Genomic DNA, 17,919 nt, shown 5'->3' with positions numbered 1-17,919 from the left:
CTCTCTCTGTGTCTCTACAGTTTAATTCCATGAAAGAATTTTTTTTTCACTAATCTCATCGGTGGAGAGAGAAACTCAAGTGTTTTGTCCTACAAAGTTAAACATTTCAATGTTTTGCCTTCCCCAGGTGTTTCCTCTTCAATGCTGTGCTAGTCACCCTAGGAAATTTTCAAGAATTAATAAATACATACCATGGAGTTTGGTATCGATGAGTGCTCTTATCTTCAGCAGCTTGACGAAATAATCCATTCTGTCAAAAAAACAAAACAGCATGTTACATTGTGAATTTTCACATTACAGTTGTTTGCCCCTCTCAAATTAGACTGGGAGGGAGAAACAAATCAATTAAGAGACTTGAAAACCAGGAAAGAAATCTCTGTTTGCAGGTAGAAATAATTAAGAAATTGTGGTTCTTATCTCTTGGGCTGTGAAAGTAATTTTGGCTCCTTTAAAAGAGAAAAAATTTAAGATGACAAAACAACAGTGGGGGTATATTTTTTCAAGCTCTCATCACTGGAGCGAAGTTATTTAAGTGTTAAGCAATTATTTGGTTCATCTAAGGGTCATGCATGGGACCTGTAAAATTGGAAAGATCAAAAGTTCACTAAAGACCGTTACTGAAAGTATGTGGCAACATGTGGCCAGGGCAGCAGGTAGCAAGACATCGGAGTCAAGGAGCAATCTATGGCAAATGGGAAACCTCAGTTAATAGGAAGTTATTTCTAAATTAAATTAGCTCAGCAAAAACACCCTCATTTGCTACAGTCATTTTGAGGAAGAAGGAACAACCCCTAAGCCCTTTCATTTTTACATTAGGAAGTCTTTTGAGTCACAGGTTTGGTACAGGGAAAGGCTTAATTGGCAGGGAGAATGGCTTGCGATTCGGATGTGGCAGACCCCAGATGCAGTCTCCCAGTGGGAGAGTGGAGGGAGCGGGGAATAAACCCTCTCCCTGCCCTCTCTGCCTTAGAGGGCCATGTTGGACAGCATCTGTCTATGCCCCTGCCCCTGCCGCTGGAGCAGCAAGGCAGAAGGGGCCCTGATAGGGGCTGCTGTGCCCTGGCCTAGCAGACCCCGATTGGGGTCACCCGGGGGGAGAGGGGAGGGAGGGGGGAATAAACTCACTCCCTGTCCCCTTTGCCTTACAGGGCCATGCCAGGCTGGCATCTGGCCACACCCCCTCCCCTGCTCCAGCTAGAGAGCAGAGGTGGGGCCAGCCCTGCTCACTGGAGCAGGCAGCTCAGCCCAGCCCAGGGCTGCAAAGCATGCTGGGATGCTGAGTCACTCTGATTTAACTTAAACCAGGAAGAGGTCTGGGACAGAAGTCCCCTAAACTGGTTTGACCTTAATCAGGGAAGACTATATTCAACCAGGTTTATCTTAAACCACTTTTGGCCATTTTGAAACTGTTTTATATGCACTGAACTTCTGTTCTGTTACAGGTTAAACCAGTTTCTGACCACTTAAACCGGTTTATGTGTAACTTCTGTCCCTAGCCAAGGTGCAGCAAAGTAAGTTTAGGTTAGATATTAGGAAAAAAAATTTCACTCGGAAGGTAGTAAAACACTGGAATGCGTTACCCAGAGAGGCTGTGGAATCTCCGTCCTTGGAGTTTTTTAAGACCTGGCTACACACATTCTTGGCTGGGATCATCTACTTGGGGGGATGGTCCTGCTTTGAGCAGGGGGTTGGACTAGATGACCTCATAAGGTCCCTTCAAACCCTAATTTTCTATTATTCTATGATTTTATATTTGTGTTTTTGAATACTCCTCCCAAGGTGTAGCACCTTGCATTTGTCTGCACTGAACTTAATCCTACTAGCTCTAGCCCAACTTTTCAATCTATCAGGATCCTTCTGAATTGTGTTTACATCCCCTGATGTGTTCACAACTCTTCCCAGTTTTGTGTCATCTACAAATTTGCTCAAGAAGCTGTCTATGCCAGCATCTAAATCATTAATAAACACATTGAACAGTAATAGGCCCAGGACAGACCCCTGTGGAATTCCATTTGAAACTTCCTGCCATTCTGACATGGACCCATTAATAATTACCCTTTCCTTGCAGCTATTGAGCCAGTTGTCTATCCACCTTATAGTAGTTTTAGCTAGCCCACATTTCTCCAATTTGTTTATGGGAAAGACGTGTAGGACCTTGTCAAAAGCCTTGCTGAAATCCAGATACTACACTTGATTTGAGCCTTCAAGAGGCTGAGAAGCGATTTTTTTTTTGTTTTTTGTTTTTTTTACTATATCCATACCAAAAAATCCTTTTTTTTTTTTTTACTATGTCCTTTTTTAATTTTACTATATCCATAGCATTCTTTTCATCCACCCAAGTAGTTACATTGTCAAAAAAGGAGATCAGGTTTGTTTGACACATTTTGTTTTTCATAAATCCATTCTGGCTGCTTGCAATCAGCCTTTCTTCCTCCAGACGCTTGCAAATGGTTTTCTGTAGGATATGCTCCAGTAACTTCTTGGGTATTTAGGTGAGGCTAACCCATATGCAAGTCATAGTGGGGGCACGGGGATATGTGCCCCGCTTAAGATTGGCCATCTCCAAAGCCACTACTGGCATCTGCAGGAGGTTACCACCACCCCTTTGCTGCTGATGCAGCTGCCAGTGGCTGTGGGTGGTCCCTGCTCGTTGCCCCCTGGTTGCCACCCCCCCACCTTGCCCCTGACACTGCTGTGGCCACCTGAGTAGTCCCGGCTCGGCCCGCCATCACTGCGGTTGCCTGCGGGTAGCTCCCACTTACCACCACCATACCCCCGCTGCCGACACTGCCACCGCTGCTGCCACCTGTCGGGGGTCACCATGCCCCCCTACCCCAGCCTCCGGGGGCACATATCATTCATGGGCTAACTGATCTGTAGTTTCCTGGGTTCTCCTTCTCATTTTCTTTAAAGAGGGGCACTACATTGGTCCTTTTCCAGTCCTCTGGCACCTGGCCCATCTCCCATGACTTCATGAAGATCATTGCCAAAGGCTCTGAGATCTTCTCTGCCAGTTCCTTCAGAACCTTAGGATGAAGCTCATCCAGCCCTGCTGACTTGAATTCATTCAGATCCATCAAAAGCCTTCTGACAGTCTCTTTTGTTAGCTTCTCTCTCAGCTTGCCTCCTTCCTTATCCAGATAATCCCTATTAGTGTCCAGCTGCAGCTTAATTTTTTTAGTCTCAGACAGATGTGACAATTTTCACCTGATCTGGCCCCTGAAAGTGCACTACAGCCATGACCAAATGCAGGTTCATGGCTGCAGAGTGTTTAAAAGGCCCCAACTCCATGACAATCGGAATCCTCATTGCATGAGCATTCAGAACATCTTCATTAATGTTTGTCAATGTGCGCTGGGAGCAGGGCTGGGCTGACACAGCCCAGCCCTGTTCCCAGCACTGTCTTCATAATGGGAGGTAGGGAAGGGAACAAAGGGAGTTTGGTCTGGGGTTTTTTCAGCTGGTGCTGGAGGGTGGGATGCGTAGATTAGAGGCCCCTCCAAGGTGGGGCTCCAACAGTTAGGAGCGGGGAAAAGTGGGGCTAAGGGAGAGAGGCTGCAGGCTCACAGCTTCTCCTAATTGCAGCAGAATCTCCCAACCCCTGGGACCCAACAGTGCAGTCTGTTGGGTCTAGGGGATCACTGTAACTCATAGTACTTCCTACAAAGTCTTGAGTTACAGCACAGAACTGCACTTCTGTTTATGCCATTTGTGAAGACCAAAGCAAAATAACTGTTGACTGTCATGACCCAAAGGTCTGATTTTTGTGTGTGCTTCGGCACTAGAATTATCCCCGTGGGATTGCAGCTTCATTGCACGGTGGAGTTTTGCTGCATAGAGAACCCGCGTGCAAAGGAGAGAGTTCCCGTCACTTTGCAGCTGCCTTTGCAGGGTGCATTTTCTTTGCAACACAGAAATGCACGGTGCAAAGAGTTCCCACCATTCGGATGTAAATTCGTGTCCCGCTGTTGGCTAGTGCTAAATTATTCCCACGTGGCGGCTAGCGATTGGCCTGCTAGCCATATAAGAGGCTTGAGCAGTTTCTGCCCAAGCTGAAGAGGACTCCACATCCATCTCGTGGGGACTCTGGGTGCGCGGCAGGGTCATAGAAGCCCTGTGTGTTATTCAGAGGAGTTTGGCGGCCTGATCCACCGCCCACCTCTTCCCGTCTTCGAGCGGTAACCTTTTATAAGACGTATCGACGAGTTTTGAGGCGCGCTTGTCCTGGACATCCAGAGTTCTGTCTGCGTGGAGCCAAGCAAACTCCACGTGATTGTTCGTGTTCTTTTTGTTTGTAACTGCAACTCAAGCAAGTTTTCAGCCTGCACCGTGACCATCTCGGTGTAAATAAACAATCTTAAAATCAACCATTACGTGTCTGTGCCTAATTCTAGCTCGGCGCCCGCTCTCTCCGATCTGGCGTGCCCGGGCTGCCGGCCACAGCCCGCGTGGGCCGACAAAGGGCCTGGGTTCGCGCCCTGCCCTCACATTGACTAGCTCCACCTTCTTTGCATCTTAGGCCAGGAGTTCCCCCTGTCTTCTTGTTGTTCCATCCAGTCTCCTTAAGATACAATAGAATAGCACAGGCTGAGTAACCTCATTGAGGGCCTGTTTTTGGGGGAATTTTGGGGAAGTCATGTAATAAATAGGGGAATGGATAAATGATGTATAAACAGTACTCTTTCTAAAAGAAATTAGAAAAGATGTGGTCAAGGTCAGGCTTTTCTTAGGATCTCTTTGTTATATAAATAGACTTTTTGCCTATTGCTTTTAATCTTAAGTATTTTCCTGAGTTTTGCATTGCCTTAAGAAACTCCATTTTGTATTGCTCTGTAGCTTGACATAAGTGCTTAACCTTTGTATGCTGTATGTGCAAGAGAATGGCTGAGAGCATGTCTGTGGAAAAGGAAAACATCAGCTGGCAACTGGCTGAAGAATGCAGATAGATAAAAGACCAAAACAAGAAGAATGTACCCCAGAACAGCAAGAGAACAACAGTAGTTGACCTTCAAGGAAGAACGCAGTGATAACACAGCAAAAGCCCAGATGACTGGGTGAACTGACAAAGCTATAAAAGACAGAGTGAGATGTATCGATTTCAGGTCTTGTTCTGCATGTCATCCTGGAGCATTGGTTCATCTGACAAGATGGACTGGCAGGAACCTGGCTCCTACTCATGATCAACTTGGCTGGCCACTAAGTTGATCCGAGCACTGATAAGACTGGTAACATATACCAGAACAGACATTGGGGTATGAATGTGGTGTGTGTGTGTGTGTATATTAAGCACTTAATCAATAAACATTGCATCTTGCTTTATCCTCCCTCATAAGGTCTCACTCATGATTTGTGCAATTGGTAATTTGTGTAACATCTTCTGGAAGATCAGCTGAGGTCCCTCCAGGAAAAAAAAGCTGACGCAAAAATGATGGATGGATTCTCTTCCTGTTTACAGCTTCTTGTGAATTAGTCTTAAACCTAACATGATGTGCTGTTACAAAGGCAGGCATTTTTCCAGGGAATGTCCACCCTATTCATGGATATCTGATAAGGGAGTAAGTCTGTTAGATTAGTTAAACTATATTTAGCTTCCTTTTTGCCATACACATAGACAGGAAAAGAGAGATAGTGAAGGGGACAGGCAGGGTGCAAATGTTGAGTCCAACTCTGGTTCAAGTGCCCAATTCCACTTAGGTGGAATAAGATCTGGCCCATAATCACCGTAGCAGCAGCAAATGGTACTGTACAAAAGTCTAACTGAAATCAGGCCCCAGTGGTGTATAAACTGAAAGGAAACAATTCCTTCCCTTGCTTTGCCTGCTGCAGTTTAGAAAGTGGTCTAAGGCATGTATGTGTCTTGATTAGGACATTTTGGACACCAGTGGCCACATCTATACGAGTTGCTGACTGTGCAGTAGCTCATTACTACTGCACAGTAGTTTGTTACTACTGTGTCATGCTTCATGCCACACGACAGTACTGTGCAGTAGTAACGAGCTACTATGTAGTCAGCATCTCATGTAGACATGGCCAGTGACTACTAAGTGTTTGGGGCACACTAGTAATATCTAAGTAAAAGGTACTGTTAGTGCAAGTGTGGGATCTTATAGGCCATGATGGCCAGGGGTAGAATTTTGTCTCGTGAGAGCTCTGAAGTAATTTGAAACCCTGCAGTTTTCTACCAGAGCCAGAGTTTGGTTCACTTCAGGATGCAACCTAAAGACCTTTAAAATTTGTGCGTTTGTCAGTTCTAATTTTTTTCTTTTATTAATTTAGGTTACTTTGTATTAATAGCCAAATTAAGACACTGGTGAAAGTTCTCAAAAGGGCAGCAGGTGCCATTACCTGGGTGTACCTGATCAAATTCTTATTCTGTTTTTCTTAAAAAAAAAAAAAATTACAAACCTTGCTGCTATGTGCATAATTAGGGAAAAATAGCTTAAAAATAAAAATAACAAATGAGACTGAAGGCTAGAGAGCTATTTTGAACAATAGCATAAACTCAGGGTTGGTTCTTCTCTCACTTAAACGGAGAATAACTCCCATGAAATCAGCTGTAGTTGTGGGTATATATATAGGCCCAAAGTCTGCATATATTGCCAGTAGGCAGGCCAGAAAATTCCCAGATTGGTCCCAAACAAAGTTGCATATCCAAACATATCTAAAAATCTGAACTTTGCATTGTGGTCCCTCCTTTTCACAACAACTTTTTTCCTTAGAAGAAAAAAACTAATATCTTTGCTATTACATGTCACCTTCCTTATTATTACTAATCATTTGTTCAGCATTGCAAATTTATGTGACATTTCACCAAACAAAGTAAGACAGTTTCCTATAGTTTAGTTATTCCGTGCCTGCACAATCAGGGTAAGTTTCTTGTATAGTAACACGATGCAGCACCAGCCATGATCTGCTTGAGTGAAATTTGCTCCTTTGTAGACAAGTATATATCCCTTACGTTGCTCTTAAGTTCTATCTGAGATTTTTAAGTGATCTGTAGCATTATTACTGACCCTCCACTCCCTAGGGAGTGGAAATAGGTATATGTGGGGTCAGGCAATTATCTTATTAGCTGAAAAATGTAGGCTTTTGAAGGGGACAGCAAAACTATTAGCTAATCTGGGTTGAATGTGGTAAATACTTCAGGCTGAAAAAATTAAAAGTTGAAACATTTGGTGTCACCATTTTCAAAACTAAACATTTCTATTTTGTTTTGTTTTGAATGTTTCATTTCAGCTCAAACAATGCTTTTTAAACCCACAATGACATGTTAATGTGTCCATGGTGGGAGGGTGAGGGAGGAAATTGACTCAAAATAAATATTTTTCCCCAATCTTTTGGATTCATCAGCCAAACAGAAAAGTACAGAGCTTAACTAGGGGGCCATGGAGCCACTAGATCTGTGTGCATCCATCATCCTGATACAAGAATCCCTTTGGTGTTTACTGCAACTCTGTTACAAGGACACTACTTACATTCCTGGTCTTGAGGAGTTTATTGCTTTAGAAGACCATCTTAGCAGCATCTGTCTGCTAAGAACTCATGTGTGAAAAACAGAATCTACAGAACTGTCCCCCAGAAATTTTTGCCTATATATTAGGAAGACTTTTCTGATGCAAAGATGGTGGTAGGAACATGAACTTGAAGGCTCATATCAATGATGAAAGCACAAAAGCCATTGTTCAGAACACAACATGCTTTCACTGTGAGAAACATTAGGCTGCTAATGTTGGTAGAACTATTATGAGTCTGATATCACTTTGTACAATTTGTCTGAAAAAATATTTATCCAAGAGAGCTTGATGTCTTGTGAACTTCTGGTTATTGTATCTGATTTAATATCTATGACACAAAAGGAGAGTGAATAATATCTAAGTGATAATGAAACTAATTTGAAAAACAACAAGGCAAATTGCTGTCTGAATCTAATGAAGCTGTTTGAAAGTCTCCTGTTATAACTTTGCTGCAAAGGCTAAAACTTTTTTCATTTTAATCTGTATTGACAGCAACATCTGCAGATCAGAAATGTGAGAACCAAAATTATTTGAAGACTCTCAGGCACTTAAGAGAGACCTGGAATCCAAGTGTGTTATTGATTCTATATGGAGAAAGCAGTTCAAAACCATTTTAGTACCAGAAACTGCTCACTTGAAAGTATCGAGTAAAATATGAAATCTGTTAAAAGAAAAACAGTTGTTCATTGATTTCTAAGCTTAGCATGTCTACTCTATTCATGGATATCTGATAAGGGAGTAAACCTGTCGCATTTGTCAGACTAAATTTAGCTGCGTTTTTGCCATACACATAGGCAGGAAAAGAGAGGCAGGGAAGGGGATGGGCAGGGTTCAAGTGTTGAGTCCATCACTGGCTTCCTCCCAAATCTGCTTATATCACCCTCTGCATCTGCAGCTTCTTCATGACCAGACTGGCAGAGTGCACTATTGTTCCTTTTATGCACCTGGTATATCCAGGTGGGCTTAGGACTCCTTCCTCCCGCTGATACTAGAAGCTGAATTGAGTAGATGCAGATGATATTGTCCCTAGATAGGTCATACCCTTTCCTACACCTGCAGATAACTCCCTGAAAGCAGGGCTCTTAAATAAAAATGAATCTTTTAACAGCTAAATATTGGATCACATGAGTAAACTGTAGAAGTGAAGGGAGTTAGGCCCTGTGTTTTTATAATTCTGGGAGGGTAGCACCAACACCAAGGACACGATACTAGTGAATAAATTGGTAAAATATATACCCCTTGTTTGTGTCATCACAAAACTTTTACCTTGAGCCAGTTTCATTTGAGCAGAACCTAACACCTGAATAAAGAAAAAGAAGACATTTATCAGTATTCTGCCCCAGTGCATACACCTGTTCAGATTTTCTAGCAATGTAATTAGTTAAGGTTCAGAGTTGATTTAGAAAGCATACTACAGTGGTGCTGGAGGGTTGTCTATAAGGCCAAATATGGCTTGCATAGTCCTCAAGTGCAGCAGCCTTTGCAAGTTTATCCACTGCTTCTGTGCTATACCTGGGACTGCCACTAAAAAGCATGCCTTGCTCCCTTGCTCCTGCACAGCATTTACCAGATACCAAAAAGCAGTGTAACCACCTGAGGGAGTAGCTCTGAATGTGCACAGAGAGGGTGAGAGCAGTGCTGGTGCATGTGCTCCTGACTGCACTCGGGCAGCTCCACTGTTTCATCTCTCAGGTTGCTGGGCTGCAGCGAGAACGGGGGATGTGCTGCTTGGTAGCAGTGCGAGACATGGCCTGGCAGTGATGCAGATGAAGCCTTAGTTCCCTGCATTCTAGCAATGGAGGAACAACCCATGGAAACTAAAGATTTAACATTTTGGTACCAAAACATTGGCTCCTTTCGAAGTGTTCCATAACCGCGTTAGGCTTCCAGGGTTAGTGGACTGAGCCAAACAATTCCTCCCAATCTACCAAGGGAATAATCTGTTGTTATACTTTCAGCAGCTGCTATTTATACTCTGGTCTGTTGAGTATACTTCTGCACTGGGACACTGGTGAGGGAAGAGGGATAAAAGTTGGAGGGACCAGCCCTTCCTCCTTTTCATTTAGGTGGGAAAGGATTGAACCAGGAAAGCTGTCTCTTTCCTGCTTTTCTTCACAGGATGTTGGTTGAAAAAGGAACCAGCTAGGCTCCTTTGCTCCTCGTTTCTGCTTTCTTTCACAGGGTGGGAGTGGTAAGAGGTATTGTGTCAGGAGAGGGAGGAGATCACCAGGGGCCCCATGGTCAGGCAGAGAATGCATGCATTCAGAATGAATTGTCTGGGTTTGTTTAATTCCTGGTTGTTTGCTATTATTTAATTATCCATTTGTTGATTGTCTGGGTTTGTTTGTTCATGCTTTTTTTTTAAAGTAATTTGTTTATTCGGGGTGAAAACATATTGGCTAGGGACAGACATTCGAAAAGCCTGAGCCTGAATTGATTCAATCTTTGCTGGTTAGTCTAACCTGGCTAGGACAAATCAGTTTGTAACTGCACAGATATCCCAGACATGCAGGCACATGCCTGCAGTGGCACAGGCTAGAAGCTGGGGGGCACTAGAGCAGCCCTCCCTTCCTTCCACACTGCTGAGCTGAGCAGGGGGGGACGGGGGTGGCCAGGCCTGAGCAGGATGCTCTGATTAGGGAGGGGTTCCCCCCACACCACCCCATCAGGGAATTGATAATAGAGTGTTTATCACCCCATTAAGAAAACAACAGAAGGATATTACTAGATACCTGCTGATTCTGCCTTTATCCTGTCTAGCACAGCATGGACCATAGCTAGCATCTGGTTTGCTAGCTAATGCTAAGAGGTGTCTGTGTAAGGCAGAGGGGAAGGGGCAATTTCTGCTTAGCAAGGGAACTCCAGGCAGATGCCTGCAGTCCCTGCCAGAGCTGCAGTCAGGGAGCAGAGGGGAGGGGACAGCCCTGCTGTGAAGTAGAGAGCCCCGCCCAGCCCCGAGAGCATGCTGGGATGCTGGGGGAGTCTGATTTAACTTAAACCATGAAGGGGTCTGGGACAGACATTGCATAAACTGGTTTGACCCAAATCAGTTAAGTCTGATACTACATTCAACCAGGTTTATCTCAAACTAATTTCAGCCATTTTCAAACTGGTTTATGTGCGCTGAACATCTATTCTGTTACAGGTTTAAACCAGTTTCTGATCAGTTAAACAGGTTTATGTGTAACTTCTGTCCCTAGCCATTATATGAAAATTTTTTGAAATTTGTGTGAGATACATTAGATATTTAAAAGGCCTCTTTCAGGATGGGAACTATTTTTCTTATATGTTTAGCTAGTACTAAGCATAGATCTATTCAATAAATATGTGCTCTTTTCATAATCATATAGAAACTAAGAGAGGTAGTTAGCTGCATTGGTCTGAATTCAAGAAGAAGGCAGGGTAGAGGTAAACCTTATAGATTAACTGAGGCTAGGTACAGACATTCAAAAAGACTGAGGTGGAATCGATCTAAGTTTTGCAGTTTTCTGTAAGTGGCATAGGTTAGATCGGTAACCAACAGAACACATTTGCCCTTTGAGGGAGGGGGGCAGTAATCTTAGACCAGGTTCTGCCGTTTTTAAATCAGTCTATGTGTTACGAACTTCAGTTCTGTTACGTGTATAGACCAGTTTCTGATCACTTATGCCAGTAAAAGTGTAATTGTCTGTATCTGGCCTGAATCAGAGATGCACAAGTTTCATAACCAACAGCTCATTTCATCAGATGTCTAACTTCAGGCAATCACTTTCTGAGATTATTTTCTCTAGGCGTTATGAGCTTGAGCTGATGTTTGCAAAGACACTGTACCAAATGCTCTGTTCAAGAGTGTGTTTGAATGAAGTTAATATTTTGCACAGCTTTTAAACACACATCTGCATTGTGTGTTTAAAAGCTGACATGATTTCCCATTTTACTTTCTTCATGTGAAATAAGAAGTATGAATGTTTTGTATTACTCAAATATTATCTTTTGAATATATTTGTGCATAGCGAATTAAAATGCTCAGGGCAGTTTTCAGTCAAACAAATACATTTTTTCATTCTCTGATTAACTGTTGCTCTATAAACCAAGTGTGAAACCACACAGAACAGGACACTTATGACGTCTGGATTTCTGAAGTATTGATACAAATTTAAGGTACCGTAATCTGCATGCCACTGAGAAGATTTCTCTTGCCAAGATGACTGAATTCTTTTACGCCCCAACCAATTTCTCCAGCATAGCAATGTCTGTGGGCTGGAACAGTAGGATTGTGTGAAGACGGCCGCAATAGATAATCAAGATCACTTGTGCCTTCTAGTGCTGGAGATGTTGCTCCTATGTAGCGTGTATAATCAGGCTGCTTTGTCCTGTAATCCCATAGAGCATCTGGGCCTTGGAAACAAACAGAATTAAAAATGTGGTTATAAAAAGTACAAGGCTTACCTTGTTTACTAGCCTATTTCAACATGCTTTGTCCCAGCTTTTGTTTCATTGAATTTACTTTAATGCAGCAATTTAAAAAATCAGGGGTGCCCATGCCTCAAAGGCATGTGGCCTGTGAGGCAATAATGCACTGCCCCTGCACTCCTACCTCACTGTCACACTCCCTATTGCTCCTGGCGTCTCTATTCTCCCCCTCTATTTTTCAGCTTTTGCTTATTACTCTTGTCATAGGTTAGGTCCCAAATGCCAGTGTTGGGCAGCTGAGGGAGATGGCTGGGAATCATTTATAAATATTAGGAAAAGTTACTGTAGCAAAATTTCTAGCTTGATGAACAGGTACTACAGCAGTGAATTGCTTGACTGCTGTGTGCTTGTTCCTACTGGGAAGTTAATGTGTATTATGCTGAAGTAGGCAGACAAGGTTCTTTGGGTGAATCTGATATCTTTTATTAGACAAACTTAAATAGTTGGAAAAAAAACATTTTTAAATCAAGCTTTTGGGTTCAAAAACCCTTTGTCAGGCTAAGGAAGTTTCAGCAGTTTGTGTGTGCACTTCCTGGATGGAATGAAAAGTAGCCAGTGGCTGGGCTGGTATGCATACAAGACAGGCAGTCAGTGAAGATGTAGATTGAGGAGTCAATGGGTGAGAGACAGGCTGGGGGGGGGGGGGGGGAAGTAGGCTGAAGTATGAATTTACAGAGCATTAGTGATTATTCCACATTCATTCCCTATTTAATCTATCTTTGTGGGCACATCTACACAAGATGCTTACTGCACAGTAGCCTAATAACATTGCACAGTAGTATGCTGGGCAAAACTAATGTTAATACACTACTGTTCAATGTTATTAGGCTATTGCTCAGTAAGCATTACTAAAAAACCTTGCACCAGTGCTACTGTGTATTGAATTAGTACTTGGTTAACCAAGTATTAAACTTAATGTGCAGTAACTACGGTTCAGTAATGAATGTGTAGATGCACCCAGTGTACACTTACTGCTGTCTTACTCCAACTTAAAAGTGGGGTACTTTTCCTCATTTTTACTGTGATCTCAGAGTGTCCATGTACAGCGTGAATCACAGTGTAACTGCCAAGCTGTAAATTCATATTCTGTCCACTTCCCCATGGAGGTGGGCCCTGAGGCTCTGCATGTGCTTTAGAAAGTCACTTAAACTCATTGTTCCTCAGATTGTTATTGTGGAGATTATCACCATCTCTCAAATTGGGAATAATAAACTGCTTTTGAAATACATATTTGAAACAAAGTGTTAGATATTCTTGTATTTAGAAGATTATCCTTGCAACAAGAGGAGCTAGAAACGTACATAATAATAAAAAATTGCAAGCGGAGATCAATACTAGTACATTTAAAAGTCCCAAATGCCGATGGTTCTTTGCGCCTTTGAAGGGTCATAAGGCTGGTTCTGCCTAATGGCCAATTAAACTAGGGCGTAGCTATCTACAGTAGATGGGACCTAATCATATTATTTTAGCCACATTCTTTAGCAGGGTAATAGCACTATCTGAAGAGCACTTTCCAAAATATGGTTCAATCGCATGCAGTGGGGGACTGTTTAACCAGCTTTGGGAACCCACACCACTATGATGTTCCCATTGTATCAATGTTTCAAAGGATAGCTGCATCAGAAGGAAATACCATAACCAAAACATTGTTTGTTGGGTCTTTCTGTCTTTGTACTTAGATATGGTTAATATATTTATGTTTAGGCTTCTAAGTGGCTAGGGTTCCAGAACTATTACAAAGAAGTACAGTAAAGGAAGAGGAAGGAATTGAGGAAGGATGAAGGGAAATAAAAGAGAGTAAAATGGGAAGAACTTTATGATAGGATGGAACATTTTAGCATGTGATTCAGGTATGGCTATGAGCAGAGAGGGCAATAAGTGAGAAAACGTGATATTATCAGAGTTTAATTGTCATAATATAATACAACAGAAATGGATGCCCCTATCTTGAAGAACTGATTTCCAGCTATAGTGTTCTGAGTCCCTAATATTTCTTTTGGCTTTGTTCTTGTTTGTCAACTGTGCCAATGATATTAGTACTCCATTAAACATTTCAGCTTAAAAAGTATTTTTTTCCCAATTACAGTTTTGTTGTCTGGATTTCAGAGGAACCAGTTTCTTTAAATAATCCACAGAAATTCCATTGGTATAAATGTTGCTTGTTACTGTAAGATTCATTCATTGTAATGAACATATTCGTTTTTCATAAAGCGAAGGCTGTACTTTCAATCTTTCCTTTTAGAATGTGGAAAACAATAGCCAAAGTAGGAGCAATTATAAACTCTGTGTGAGTGAGAAAGCAGATGGATTGTGTCTTTCACTTTGCAAAAGCCTTCATGCTGAATCCTGAGGGAATATCCTCCTGTCATATTGCTCCAGCTGTGATCAGCAGAGGCACTTGAGCAAGATCCCCCTTGTTATAAATGAGAGGAAACTGTCGACTATACATTCCCTGTGGGGATCTGACATCTCTGGAACGTGTTCCAAAATAGCCCAATGCTCGAACCTACTAGGCACAATGAAAGATATATTTGTTTGATTGGCTTTTTGGATAGGAAATAACGGTACATCCCCAGAATGACAAAGGGGGAATGGGGCTTCTGAGTTTTGAATAAGCTGGCAAAGTTCCTTTGGAAATAATTAGTTATTTAATGCTGCTGAGGATTTGCTTTTCTTTTGTTTGTTGGCAAAGTGATTAACTGGGTCAGAAATGTCAGTTCTGTGGTGACTCTTTTTAACCTGGTTTGTTAAACAGTGTGGGTGGGTCCCCACATGCAGGGGTGCCACTTACAGAGGCACAAATAGCAGCGGCACAAATTTGTGCCACTGCTTTGTTCCTCATTGTATGCCCCTGTACGTGCGCTTCAGCACACGGGTAGGGGTAGGGGAGGCTGGGGCCAGCACCTGGTAGTCTGGTGGTATGCTGGAGCAGCAGGGGCAGCACAGAGGCCTAACCAGCAGCTAGATCATTGCTCTGGATGGCCTAGTCCCTGTTTGTGCCGGCACATGTTGCTTTGCATGCATTGCGCCACTTTTTGTTCTGGCAGTATTTTTGCTGCTGGGATTTCCCAGTAGCAATTTTTGCCACCACACTGCAAGTGCAGTGCACATTCGACATTCCCCGTGTGCAGTTTGTGGCACTGCACATGGGGACCCGCTCTATATGTCCAGCCCTATAACTTACAAAGGGACGTGTTCTGATGAGCTATTTTTTATTAATTCCATGTGCAGATGTTTTTAGTCTGAAATAAGAGTACCTGGTTTCTGTTTAGCTGGAACAAGGATCTCTCTTTCCAGAATAAGAGTGTCCACACATGGTATTATTCAGGAATAGTTATCACACACCCAGGCTTAATCAGAAACAACTTTGAAGTATAGACAAGCCCAGCTAATATTCCTGACAATACCTGTTGACTTCAATAAGAGTTGACAAAGGAGCTCAACAGCTCAGAAAACTGGGCCTTGTGCCTAGGTACAGAAAACTAATGATAAAACTGCCTACTGCTTATTCTTTCCTTAAAATAATGAACACATTCTTATAACTGTATTACTTTTTAAAAATTAATTTGTGATGCTAGGAATTGACAGACGCTGAAAAGTTACTAATAGAAACTTTACTGTGTTAAATATCACTACAGTTTGTGCCTGTGTACACCAGTTAAACCTGATAATCCTTTGTAATTATTTTTTTATTGTTAGCTTTCCTCCAAAGCTAAGGGCAAAATTCCAGAGTCATTTTAGGATATGCTCAATTCTCGGCACTTCCATAAACTTCCTTTGGACCTTAGACAAGTCAATCAGTTTCTCTATACCTTAGCTTCCATCTGTAAAATGGAAACCATAGCATTTCCCTACCTCACAGGGGAATGAGGATTTTTTTGAGAATAAATACATGAAGGCAGTGTGGGGCACTCAGATACAACAGTGAAGTGCCACATATTTAAGATCGATAACTGCCTCTCAGATCTATTGTCTGTGCCCACAGGTGCACTATGATGTCTTTTTACTGCTGTTTTTATTTTCTTTAGCTTTCCCCATCGACCTGATTCTCAAAACCTTATCAGAGCCTGGGGCTTGAACAAAGCAGAGGAAATGGAGGAGCAGAAGTTAACTTTAGTATTCAACCACCTGCCAGCAGTCCCTCAAGCAGTCGCCAAGGCTCTCCACAACAGAGGCTGGAATGATATAGTACAGGAATGAAGGAGTCATGTTAGGTCAATTTTATTGTACAGTTGCTCTGGTTTATCTTCCTTGCTTCCTGACAAAACAGCTTCTAAGTCCATTTGAGGGATAACTTTGACCTTTGGGCTGTCAATCATGTCAGGAGACATAACAGTTGAACAATCAGAATTCCTGTAACATAGCTGTGGAGGTGTGTGGGCATGTCATTTTTAAAATTAGATCATACCAATATGATGCCAGGAGATATTTTTAAAATCATTAATAGACAATTTACTGTAGAAATAATTTCTGTTTGTTTTACCATTTTAAGGTGACTTATTTTTAGTGAGAAGGCAGGGGAGTCTGACTGATTTCCGACTACCATGGCTCACTACCTCTATTTTAAGTTAATCACATAGCCTTTAAATCACATGAAACTGAACAGTAATATTAAATCCAGCTAGAGCATTAGAAAACTGAAATAAGGATTTTAATGTTTTATACTAAGCATGGTATAATGCATATGAATGTTATGTTAATCTTGAATAAATTCACTAGGCTCTAAATCTGCATTATACAGTTAAAAGCAATAGCACCCAGCAAATTATGATGTGAAGTTTATTTCACACTTTACTTACACTTCATTGCTCTGTGTCACTAAAAGCAAACATGCACATTAAGCTGGACTAAAGCTGTGATTAAGCTGTCTTTGATGCTTTAAAAATAACCTTGACTATTACCCTTGTATCAAAATTGCCTGACAGTAATCATTTACTGTGCTACTAGCCTGTGAACAAAATCATCACAACTTTACAGGATTAAAGATGGTTGGGATGAAAAAATTCCTTTTCCTTTCCGTTCTCAAAAAGAGTGCTCTCCACAGAAAAAGTTGCTTGAAAGAGTGTATTTGGGGTCTGACAAACTGTCAGTGAAGTCAGTGGGAATCTGTCCACTAATTTCAGTAGCAGCATACAGTGCATTCACAGGGCAGAAACATTCCTGGCATAGTATGTAGCATGGGGATTCAAAATCTGATTGGCTCAAATACCATATTTACTTCCATACCACATGCATCTTTCCCCTAAAACTTAGCCTTCCAAAATTAGAGCCCATGCCTTACCCATGACAGACAGATGCATGGAAATGCTGTAAGATAGCTGTTGCTTCTTTTACTTGTCTTCTGTCTGGGAGTCTCGTGGCAGAAGGGCAGAGCTCAGCAGAGGCAGATCCAATGGATGCAGTCATGCAGTCATACCCTGCTTTGATTCCTGCTCCAGCCAAAATTTAAACCTAACTGCCCAGCAGCAGCAATGGCACTTCTATTCAGGCAATCCTGAGGGAGTTGATTGACTTGACAACTTATTATAATCTATTTTAGGGGTGCCAAACAAGCCAGATCCAGGCCAATGGAGCCATATGATCCAGTTTGTGGGTCTTGGATCCAGCACTACAGGCACTGCCCACAGCCCAGGGGGCTGGTACATCCAATCTATCTTGCATATGGCATTGAGCCCATGCCGACTCCACTCTGGGGCCTGTGCTGCAGGCAGTGCATGGGCTGGACCTGGTGCTATACATGCTGCATGTGGTACCCAGGCCTGATCCCTGGAGAGGGGCTGATGCACATGGGGAGTGAGCTGAACATAGTATCCCACCAAACAGGCCTTCTCTCTGGCTCTGGCATGGCCCAATCTGGCTCAAAGACTGGCCTGACAATGCTTATCTAGCTTACAGGGCTGGAAGAGGTTGACACCCCTGATCTATCTGATTCCAGACAGGTTAATGCCCTCCT

At 42.4% G+C, this 17,919-nt stretch overlaps 1 protein-coding gene across 5 annotated transcripts in view; it reads right to left on the bottom strand.

Annotated features, from left to right (window-relative positions):
- SPMIP2 (sperm microtubule inner protein 2) overlaps positions 1-17,919 on the bottom strand; it is a 72,559-nt gene that overhangs the window by 48,094 nt on the left and 6,546 nt on the right. For 3 of the 5 annotated variants that reach the window (XM_059721932.1, XM_019481447.2, XM_059721931.1), the window contains exons 2-3: positions 11,659-11,891; positions 192-250 (exon numbers count right to left, since the gene is read on the bottom strand). In XM_059721932.1, coding sequence (XP_059577915.1) covers positions 192-250; positions 11,659-11,891 — 292 coding nt within the window. Of the gene's footprint in view, positions 1-191; positions 251-8,780; positions 8,815-11,658; positions 11,892-17,919 lie in introns of all 5 variants that reach the window. The other 2 variants (XR_009459808.1, XM_059721933.1) reach the window with 1 other exon arrangement.

Source organism: Alligator mississippiensis, chromosome 2 (genome assembly GCF_030867095.1).
Source record: "Alligator mississippiensis isolate rAllMis1 chromosome 2, rAllMis1, whole genome shotgun sequence".
NCBI classification, from domain to species: Eukaryota; Metazoa; Chordata; order Crocodylia; family Alligatoridae; genus Alligator; species Alligator mississippiensis.
This window is presented reverse-complemented; position numbering and strand designations above follow the sequence as displayed.